Below are 11087 nucleotides of genomic sequence, written 5' to 3'. Positions count from 1 at the left end.
AACAAATGCGGCATGGTGACGCATAAAACATTCCAATTAATTACCCCAAAGCAACTTTATTGACTCAGGTGGACTTAATTCGTCATTGTGCTTTCTCCAATCACTAATAAAAATCAAGTTCAATACACTTCAATTACCAAAATCTTGAAATATTATCAAGTAACACGTGTGATATATGAACAATTTGATCTGGCTGGTAAGGAAAAAAATCATTTATTGTTTCATATTGTCAGATCATATAAGACGTAGACTATAAAATGTCTTAACGGGTGCACTGATGCTCATTTCTCCCACAGCATGTACAAAACCACTACATGTCAAAAACTAGGATACAGCTTAATGTGATGGCCAAAAACAATGTACTTTTGCCCTCATTTGTAGAACAACTTTGGCACACTAGAACAGCTATGTTAATACAAGTGAAAGTAAGCAAAACTGTGCGCTAATTGACAAACCTCTAATTGAGCCTCATCAGCTCATTATTTCATTCAGTTGTTACAATACTGCATTGATAGAGGAACCTAAAGGCCAAGCATGGCTGTGTTTACTTGTTAGAGGCAACAATATTGATTAATTTTTTTACAATACCAGTGACGTAAGATTTTATTAGTTGTAGCAGCATGAAGGTGTCAACAACAGCGGATGTGCCACAACAGAAACATGTAATTGTCCTACTACTAATATACCAAAGTTGTCCTACTAGTGGGCACAAATTTAATTTAGTAGAAGGCAGGAGTCTAAAAATGTTACTAGACAGACAGTGCAAATTGTTTTACTTGTGAAGGCAAAGAGCGTAGTTACTAGTACAGTATAGCCATTAAGATGGTCGCCAATGACATCAGATAAATGCTGAAACAGCTTTCCAACAACAACAGCATTTTTGGAAAAGGTGCTGGTCACCTGCGCAAAGAACAAACTGCATCTCTTTGCATTTCTAGCCACAAATATTGTCATCAACAATTTTACATGTTTCCAAATTGCTCACGGATGTGCTTGTCAGGTCTCCATTGCATCCAAAGCATTTCTGACAATTGAAATGGGTTTTATTTGACAATTTTCTGTGGTTTCTTCTAGCAGCGAAAAGTCGACTTCAGGCAAAGGGACCCGCCAGTACTGAAAAGAGTTGTAAATGCAATCTTCAGAATCTGCATCAGTCTGGAAACATTGGAAGAAAATCAGGGTCAGAAAAAAACGCACACGGTAAAGCCATACAATGGGTAAAGGGTGACATCTGGCGGTAGTGGTGATGCCGCCATCCCACCAGTAAATCGAATTTTATTCTATATGTACTGCATATAATTTTACATTTTTTTATTGACTTACTTTATCGCAAACCTGAACAGCGGTAGTTCCCGCTTCCACGGATTCTTCTCGGCGTCGTTTCCTGGCCGTGGTGGAATCGCACGTCTGCGCATGTAACATTCTCTCCTTGTGCGCGTCAGGGTTTGTTGTTGCCTTGAGATCCAGCTGCGCTTCTTCTTGCGGCACATCTGGAATTTCTAAGCTACGTTGCCTTTTTCTGCAATGATCACTCAACAAAGCAAGCGTGTATGATGGTTGCACGCCCCCGTAAGCTGCCATGCTCTCGAGCTGCAGGTCAACAACGCGACAAAGAGACGGGAACTTTCTCTTACCGGGTGATTGGGAAAATAAAGTGTCGTCAGCGTGTCTCTTTGTCATGAAAGGGCAAATTATAAAAGTGCAAAAATAAGCAAAAGCTGCCTATAGTTACTTTGCAACAAAAATCAGCGAAAGCTTAGACTCCGGAAGTGGCTTGCTTCGGCGCAGTTGTTGCTGACCAATCAAGACATTGTATCACTGTTTGGCCCCGCCTTAAAAGGAAAAGACAGCGCTTTTCCGGCGAAAAAGGAGTGTCATATCAAGATGCGTATTTTTGGCCGCCATATTGGAACGGTATGCATTCATTACTTGGAAGTGTACATTAGGGGAGAACAAGGATATATGAATTACTCCAATTAAAAAATATATGTTATTGGTCATGTTAAATGTTTAAAAAATAATGATAATAAAATGCCAAATTAGACAAACAAATTAGACCATTTAATCTGTGTTTAAATTTGACAATAATTTGCGCATCTGAAAACATATTCTTCAACATCACGGTTGATGTGCTCTTGACCAAGACACTGAAAAGCGGCTCATCTATTACTATTCAGTTTCCTCTTCTGCTTTTCACAATTGGTGTAAAAAGTGTATTAAGTTTTAATGAGCGGTGTTACCAAATAAACATTCATTCATACAGACCTAAATGCAATTAATGAGAATGTCGGGTACATATTATCTGAAGTTGGCTCTGGTAAGTGTTTAAAGCATTTCACCACTTGTTGAGTCAAGCTGAATGTGACCATAAGAATTCAAGGTGAATATAGCATTCAACCCAGTTTTTCTTTATTTACCCCCCCCCCCCAAAAAAAAAAAACATTCTAGTAAAGCTGCAGCCAGCAAGCTTCAAAAACATGTTCATGAACAATCCATACAACAAGGACACAACTCTTTTGTTGCATTTGAAATGTAGCAAATGTCCATCCATCCATTTTCTATAGCACCTGTCCACATTCGGGTTGCAGGTCACCTGCAGGCTATTCCAGGTGACTTTGGAGACTCCGGAGAACCTGGACTGGTCACCAGACAATCGTAGAGTACATATAGACAAACAACAATTAACAGTCAGGTTTGCAACTTTAGACAATTTAGAGTCTTCAATGAATCTAACATGCATGTTTTTTGTAATGGTTGAGGAAGTAGGAAGCGCCCCCGACAAGCAAAGGGACACAAAGCAAGGACATCGTAAGGCTGGAGTCTAAGTTCAAAACTGAACCTCAGAACTGTGAGACACATGCTAACCACTAGTCCACATGCTTGAAATGTAGCAAATTAGTGCATTTTATTTTCTCCTCTGGTAACATTAATCATTGGTGATGGATTATTAAGAGATGTTGACAGTTTCAACAGTACACGAGAAACCTTTGCACAGTTAAGGCAAACCACTTCAGCATGACCGGCAGTTTAGTGTTGAGGTTTTCCTTTAACAGCAAATCTTAAAGTAGATGGATTTATTAAAATAAAAAAATTAAATAAATCACCATACCTTTTTTTTCTCCATAAATTTTGACAGTAATTATGTTAAGACTCTGAAGAGCCACGGCGGATTAAAAAAAGGTCTACACAAACCTGTTCAATGCCACATTTTTGCAATATGAAAAAGAAATAGACAAATAATTTCACAACTTGTTCATCATTAATGTAAATCTTATAAAGAAGGGAAGCCCAAATAAGAGATAACGTGGTTGCACAATTGTGCACACCCTCTTGTAATTGGGCTCAATCACATTAAATTAATTTTAAATGGGAGTCAGCACTCATTTGCAACCATTCAAAGTTTTTCTGATTTACCCCCCAAATGAAGTTCAGATAGTAAGCCTTTCTTTTTTTTCCGGGTGTCTAGCGCATGTACTCCGAAATGTTCTAGCTGAAGAAAAAGGTGCCAAAGCATATTGTTGTCACCACCGTGATATATTTGCACCAAATATTATCATAGTTCCCTTATTACATGTTCCTACATGCGTTTGAGAGATTTCAAGTCGCAAAATGGAGCCAGCTTGGATGTTTTTCTTTGTAAGATAGGCTTCTGTCTTGCAAGCCTGCCCCGCACTCCTGACATAAATAAAAAATAAAATAAAATACAAAAGGGAGATTGTTGTCACATGTACTAAACACCCAGTAATTATAAGAAATTCCTGCCGCTCCTTCACTGTTGCTGTCAGCATCTGGACAGCCTCTCAGACCAATTTTTCTCCACTTAATGATGGCTTCACTGTGCCTTGGTGTATTGAAATTCTTTTGTACGCATCTCCTGACACCTTTGAAGAATTGACCCATCTCATTTGATGCAGTGGAAGCCCTGTGCTGACCATGGCTTGCTTGTGCTCTAAGATGGCAAAAATGTCAGAAAAAGAGTAAACTAGAAAGCTGACTTTACTTGGGGTGATCAGAGGCACTTTAAATGCTGGCAGTTTCACGCTGAAGTTTCGATACGTGCTTCTTTGAAACCTTGACCTACATTTCCAAAGAACCACTAATTTGAAGCCTGCTTGAAGCAGGTGATATATGACGTTGGAAGCAGCAACTGCTTATTGGCTGAATGAAACACCTGACATGTTTGCAGTCCAATCAGGTGATAATGTGATGGAGCGCGGAGGTATTTTTGTAGGTGTTGATTCTCCCCTTCTTTTTGTCATAGCAAACTTGTGTTGTCTCATGCTCGCTCAGTAGGTCAATAAGTCCTCGTCGCTTTAGGGTCTTAGGTTTAATTTGCATACCAAACTTTGCCCTTTTTCGTCACTCACATTTATATGTATTCATCATATAAAGTTAGGATAACACTAATCCTAAACTCTTTTATGTTCCAAGTATCAAAATTTTTCGAGCCATTGCTTTCCAAATGTGGAAAAGTTGTGCGCAACAAAAAGGAAAAGAAAAAAGAAACAGGTTCAATTCAGAAAGTAAGGCCATAGTTACACAAGCACACCCAAGCTATGACATTTCCCCCCCGGAACTCTCTAATCACTAACACAATACACATACAGTAGTCATCAATCTTTACTTATAAAAATATTTTATTTGTTTAAAAAAAAAAAAAAGGAAGAAAAGATTTTCAGTGTGTGTACGCATCAAAGACTTCAAAGCAAATATGATTTAAGTCCACTGCAGCCTAGTCTTCCTCGCCAGGAGAGGTCACTATAACCAAAGATGGTGAAATGATTCATCTTGATCTTGATCTTATTTTTAAATGTCACAAAAACCTGGCATTTGAGCAGGAATGTACCGACCTTTTATATCCCCTGTGCTTTCTGCAAAGCTATTGCAGGTGGCTAACAGAATTTGAAAAATAATCTGTTAATGAGCAGAAACCCGTTTCTAAATTAGATTTTTACCACAAGGTTGCACATTTCTAAAAGCAAGTAGCCTTTTTAATGCAATGTCAAAAAACACTACTTCCCTTAAATATTAAATGATCCTTAAACCAAAATATACTTAGTTGTTGCTTATTGTATCTCCCTCCTGAGTTGATTACATTTTGGTGGCTTAGAAACAGAATGTAACAAAAGGCTAACCAAGTTCCTGTTTTCTCTTGTTCAGTTTCCATCCTTCCTTGGTCATCCATTTTTTGTCATATGAACCAAAGTTTATTGTCCTCGGTTAAAAAATTCCACTCACGTACGACAATCCGAGTTGTCTTGTCGAGGCGATTTGGCAGCCGGTGGTGAATTCTGTTGGTCGTCCCCTGCTTGATACTCAGAGTACAGATGTTCAGGTTTTCGCGCCACAAAGAGGACACAGTCATAAATGTATCTTAACATGGAGCGCTCGTTCTCCGTGTAGGTCGTATGCAGACTCTCATTCTCCACCTGTAGCACAACAGATGTTATTTTAAATCAACAACTGATTTCATAAATGAACACAAAGTGAACAATGAATAATGATTCAATTATTGGGTTTACCACTATGTGGAAGCCGATTTTCACCATAGCTGCTTTGATGTCTTCGTAGCTGAGTTCCACTGAGAGCTCATTGGCCATGTTTTCAAAATGGTATAACAGCGGACCTGAAGGGGAAGAATCAAATTAACTACGGAGTTTCTCAACAACAACAAAAAAACATTTAGCCTCAATCAACCTCTCTAAAATATTATTCATTTGCAGAAAACAACAACACATGATATCTGACCACCATATCTAAGGAAAATCGTCTGAGTCGTGTTTTAGTCAACTGCATTGTAGTTCTCATAGAAAAACAATGTTATTTTATTGACACAATACAAAAGCCTACAATCCTTGTCTTTTGAATTAAGTGTAGTAAGCAGCCAAAACATTTACTCGTTGGGATTTTAGACCTGAATAAAGAATAAAACAGAATAAAAAATGTGAATGCACGCATGCACACAAATGCAACTGAATGTCACGGTGTAACAAACATTTATTTATTTTTTTACAGACGGGGACTGTGATGAGGACTCACCCAGATTGATCCACACTCCTCCAGGTTTAAGAATCTTCCAGATGGTCTCCATATACTGTATGACGTTATGAGCCGTGTCGATAAAGAAGCAAGTCGCCACGCAGTCCCAAGAATCTAACACAAGTAAGCCATTTATTAAATATATCATGTCTAATCAATAAGAATTTCATTCAAGAATATTTGCAATCTGATGTGGCTTGCCAATAACTTTTAGTTTTGCATTCTCTCGGATGATTTGAGGCTTGTTATTATACACTCTGGCAAATTGCAATTTAAGGTTTCCCTTCATTAACGGAGGGTACCAACAATTTTGCTCATCTACAGAGTGAGCCCTGGATGCAGAGCGCAGTTCGAGGCGTGCCTCAACGTCAAGTGGACCTAAACGTTTGACTCCGCCCACATTTTTTCGACCTCAAAGCGCCTTCTTTCTTTCTTTGTTGTTAAAACTAACCCTCCTAACCATAACGATTAAAGCATGTTTTGAGCACTGTATTGAACAACGAAAATTAAAAACTGACCGAAACCTAATTACTAACCTCAACCATCCTGCTGGGAACATTTAGTACTGAACTTCTGCCTCTTTCTCAAACCGTTAGTTAGCTCCGCCCCGGATGACAGGCTTGAGTGTTTGTAATTTTCGATGCTCCATAATGTGTTTTAAAAAAATAACTTTGCGTCATAAGACAAGGCATCATTAAATCTGCAAATTTTGTTGGGGAAAAAATTGTTTAAACCATTTTGAGAAATGCGTGTGGGCGGAGTCAAACATTTAAGTCCACCCGACGTTGAGGCACGCCTCGAACCGCACTCATCTGCATCCAGGGCTACTTGCATCTACACAAGCATTTTGACTCACAGTGCATGGCATACAATCATTCATCTCTCCCAGTAGTGCTGGGCGATACGGGGAAAAAATTATATCACGATACGGGCCATGTTATATCACGATAACGATATTGATATATTTTCAGTTCTTCCATAAAAAAATGATGCAACGTACTTTGCTTACATTTTCACACTTTAGTTGTAAGTGACATAACGTCACAAATGAATCCAGTAGTGCTGCAATATAAAATTATAAATGTAAACAAAGGAGGCACAGTAGCCTACACATTTTTTATAAGGCATAAAAAATACAGTATCATTCCGGATTTACTGATATTATCTTTGTTGGCTCGCATTTTGAAGGATAGCCATGTGCTCTTTTTCGTGCTTCTTCTCAAGGTGATAAAATAGGTTTGTTGTGTTCACGTCGGGTGCTGGATTGTTCCTGTGGCACAACTTGCATATTACTGTTTTCTGCTCCACGTCGGACTTTGTGAAACCAAAATGCAACCAAACAAGAGATGTACCCCCTTTTTACGGTACAAGTGCTTCTTTCTGTGGAGTTGAAGATGCAACTTCTTCCATTTCAGGAGCCGTTGTTTTGCCTTCTTCCTCCTCCATCGTCTGACTTATGTGTGTGTGAGACAGCGCTTGTGTTAAATAACGTAAAGCAGCGTTGGTGTCGCAAATCCAGGCATGCTGATGTTAAACGCCACATACACGAAGTCGTAAAGTAGAACTAAATGACGTAAAGGTTGCGGAGATGTAAATTTGTCTGTTTTTTACTGTTGTTTGGCACTTAAAATAATCCGAGTGCATGCATAATGACAAAAATACTTTAGCGTTCTAATACTGTATACAGTATAGACATCTTTGTCTAAAAAGAGTGTAAATGACAATAGAGATGATGGAGGATAAACATTTTTCTATCGCCCAGCACTACCTCCCAGTACGGTTTTATTTTACTGACCTGCATCAGAGTAGACTTCTAGGAAGTCCCCTGCTACCATGGAGAAATCTGAATCTGGTGGTAGGCTCTGAGGATTGATATCAGGAAATCTGATAGCCCGTGTCTGATCGGACGACTTCTTATTGTTGCTAAACTGGTGAATCCAGGGGTAGAGTGTCAGACAATTCACTTTTTCACACCTGAGTGAAACAAAAAATAGAATTTCATGGTTAGAAAGGAACTAATCAACAACGGAGGATTTACGTTGGTTCACAACGCACCTATTAAGAACAAAGTTGGAAGAGAAAAGCATGAAGAAGCTCCATTCGTTGCCCTGGCAAATATAGCCCAGACGAGCAATTTCCCAGGCTAGACGACCAAGTCCAGCCCCCGGGACCAGCACGCTGACCTTGGACACATCACTGATATAATAAAACACACATCACATGGAAAACACTCACTAGTTTACAAGACAACAATTAAGACAAAGATACTGCGATATACGTAGCAACTGATGTTTTGCGATGATGTCAACACCCATTTAAGTCGTGTGCGATATACATCGGAGCAAATGAAGTAACCTTGTGCGTGTGTATGGTGAATCCTTGCATTGATTTGTAAGAGCATAAGTGTGCTTCCTACTATTGGTCACTTGGGAAGTGTCTTTGGATCTCCCGGATGATAGGCTGATAGCAGGTCTCCCGCTCCCCCCGACCAGCCTCGCTCCAGTCTCTGACAAACTGCTTTATGGTGGACTTGAGCTTGTCCATGTCAAAAGTTGAGGAGGAACGCACCTTCCTCGGATCCTCCTGAATAAGGTATAAGAACACATTGGCACTAGATCTTTCCATCCAGTGTCTAGTTTATGCTTATGTTGTTCAGTCTCGTGGAAGCTGAAGCCAAACCATAGGTGGACAGATCACCACTCAAATATACATGGCTAACACATAAAGATAACCCTTCAGGCATACCGGGACATCTTCAGCTAACTTCGTATACGTCATTTTGTACAGTACAGGGAAGCCAGAGTAAACAGTGACTACATTAACATGCAGGCAATATTCGGGTTATGGTCAGAATTCGGGTTTCTGGAACAATCGGAATAACACGTTTGCATGCGCAAGTTGACAGAGTTACCCCCGTATAGATGGCGTTTGGAATAACCCGATGTAAGGGGGTGAAGGACGGACACCATCATGGCAGTAATAGACATTTCCGCTTCTAAATTTAAACGGTCAATAAAATACATTATATTCATGTCACTCACCACGCTAAATAAAGTACTCGGTTTCCTACTCGCTCTAGAAGTGCGGTTCTTGTCGGTACACGCCAGAAGCACGGACTTACTTCGTTTGGATAAAGTGGAATTATGTGTGTGTCATCTAATGTTCCTACATGGACATGTATTGTTGAACATTGCAAGCTGGAAATAAACATTGTTTAAGCATTACGAGTGATTTCGGGTCTGTCTCACAGGAATAGTTAACTTGTCACAAACTGTGGCATTTTTCACAATATAACGTGAAAACGGCTCGGAGAAATCAATGTATTTAAGCGAGGCCCGTGTAGGACGGCACCGCACGTACAAGTCGTTACTACACAGACCAAGATTCCTTGCGAGTGCAAATAAGCGAAGAAGAGGAAAAGGAGACGAGGAAGAGGAAAAGCAATGCCCCGTTGATTCGAGGTATTCCGATTGCGTTTATATGAACCAGTATTCCGATTATTAAATAGGGTAACACAATATTTGGGTTATCTGAATATTGCCAATATTGGGGTTTTAAATGGGTTATTGACTGCATGTAAACGTAGTCAGTGACCCCACTCACGTACAAAAACTGTTTCTTGACAAGTACTCACCCTCTCCCCATACTCAATGTTCTCAAACATGTGAATGCTGTGCTCGACGATGGCCTCTAGAACTTCATGGTTGTGGTCTGCACATTGACGGATGCGGGCCAGGTTTGGCAGTACAGACGGCAGTAAATTCTGGTGGCGTTGTGGCAGACTACAAAAGTGACGCTCGGCTCGATTGACATGTTCTTGTACATGGGCCCTAAGAAAAGGAATTTAAAAAAAAGAAGAAGGTCACAAACAGTGTGCTTGTGAGTGTGTGTGGTGTGTGTGCGTCAACTTTATCATCAACTTTATGGCTGTCTTGAGTACTGTACAATTATAAGCTTATTTGTACATTCAAATAGTTGTGAAACATCTAAAAACGTCATATAAATCCGTCCAAATTTCTAAAACGTTATCATTTTTCTAAGGATAAGGATGGATTGCTAACTTGTTTTAGAAGAGGACAACATAATGGGTAGGGGCATATAAACAAATTGAGCAAGCAGACAAATTCGTAAATAAGGACACTGGGGGCAAATGAATGGACGGAGAGGAATTATTAACACGTTACAAAATAGTTATGCGTTTAAAGCTGTCAGTTTTTCGCAAACCTGTGTATTTCAACATGTAACAACACCTGTAAAATTTAAAGGCGTCGATTATCCTCCAAAAATGTTGCCTTTCTAGCTTGGCTTCTTCCTCGGGGGTGAACGTTTTTCTTTCTTTGGGAAAATATTCTCCGGTTAGCGGCGGCTCCTCTTTTGTTTCCGCCATGTTTGTCTCGAATTTAGGAGCATAGATATTTTATATCAGACTAGATAGAGCCTGGACCTGGAGCGGAGTGCAGAGTGGCCGCCATCTTGAAACGGGGGTCTCGCCTCTCCACTTCGAGTGAGACAGAATTGCATTGGGGGTTTGGGGGCGTAGATCGTAATTCGCTGTATTTTTAAGAGATCTTCGGTTGGTTTTGTTGAAAACGTCAGACGCGTGGCTACAAAAAAAAAACAGTGGGCGTTCACTCAAAAAATGATAAGTAATATAAACAAGTCTAATTAATTTAATTTCCTATTTCATATGAAACTGTTACATGGCACTAAAGTAAACTATATTAAATTGCACCATGCCGTTGCATGGTTGCCATTGCTGGACTATTGCTGCCGCTTTCTAATTTATTTAAGTTTTGAAATGTGGTGCAGTCAGATTTTCACAAATGTGGACATGACCAATGACAACAACGTAAAATGGTGGTTGTCAGTATCATATTCTTCATGCAGAAACACATGCTACTAGCCGTATCCGTGTGCAACCGTCAGCCACGCAATACTATGACGTTTTTGAACCTAAGTAGCTTGACTGTAAACGTTAATATATTACGAAAAGTTCCTATTATAAAATTACCAACTTTCTGGTACCATACATGCATGTCTGGTGTTTC

General features: G+C 39.7%; 1 protein-coding gene and 1 long non-coding RNA gene across 2 annotated transcripts; both read right to left on the bottom strand.

The window, feature by feature from the left end:
* Positions 1 to 40: 40 nt before the first annotated feature.
* LOC144049124 (uncharacterized) lies at positions 41 to 1801 on the bottom strand. Its single transcript, XR_013293484.1, has 2 exons — positions 1324 to 1801; positions 41 to 1155 (listed from the first exon to the last, which is right to left on the bottom strand). It is a non-coding gene; the product is annotated as an uncharacterized LOC144049124 (long non-coding RNA).
* A 646-nt stretch (positions 1802 to 2447) lies between these two features.
* Positions 2448 to 10452, bottom strand: carnmt1 (carnosine N-methyltransferase 1). Its single transcript, XM_077560567.1, has 9 exons — positions 10290 to 10452; positions 9674 to 9869; positions 8456 to 8622; positions 8095 to 8235; positions 7835 to 8013; positions 6040 to 6153; positions 5523 to 5626; positions 5239 to 5429; positions 2448 to 2638 (listed from the first exon to the last, which is right to left on the bottom strand). Exons 1-9 carry the CDS (start codon positions 10424 to 10426, stop codon positions 2590 to 2592), a joined length of 1278 nt encoding a protein of 425 aa, XP_077416693.1. The 5' UTR covers positions 10427 to 10452; the 3' UTR covers positions 2448 to 2589.
* Positions 10453 to 11087: the final 635 nt, after the last annotated feature.

This window comes from Vanacampus margaritifer, chromosome 3 (assembly GCF_051991255.1).
Source record: "Vanacampus margaritifer isolate UIUO_Vmar chromosome 3, RoL_Vmar_1.0, whole genome shotgun sequence".
Taxonomy (NCBI): Eukaryota; Metazoa; Chordata; class Actinopteri; order Syngnathiformes; family Syngnathidae; genus Vanacampus; species Vanacampus margaritifer.
Note: the sequence above shows the minus strand (reverse complement) of the source record. Positions and strands in the feature narration are given on the sequence as shown.

Excerpts from the sequence above, each read along its gene's own strand:
- carnmt1 (XM_077560567.1), bottom strand. The coding sequence starts at position 10,426 with ATGGCGGAAACAAAAGAGGAGCCGCCGCTAACCGGAGAATATTTTCCC. Across the intron at positions 9,870-10,289 it reads GACGCCTTTAAATTTTACAG|GGCCCATGTACAAGAACATG; the intron begins GTGTTGTTACAT and ends TCCTTTTCTTAG. Across the intron at positions 8,236-8,455 it reads CACTTCCCAAGTGACCAATA|TGATGTGTCCAAGGTCAGCG; the intron begins GTAGGAAGCACA and ends TTATTATATCAG.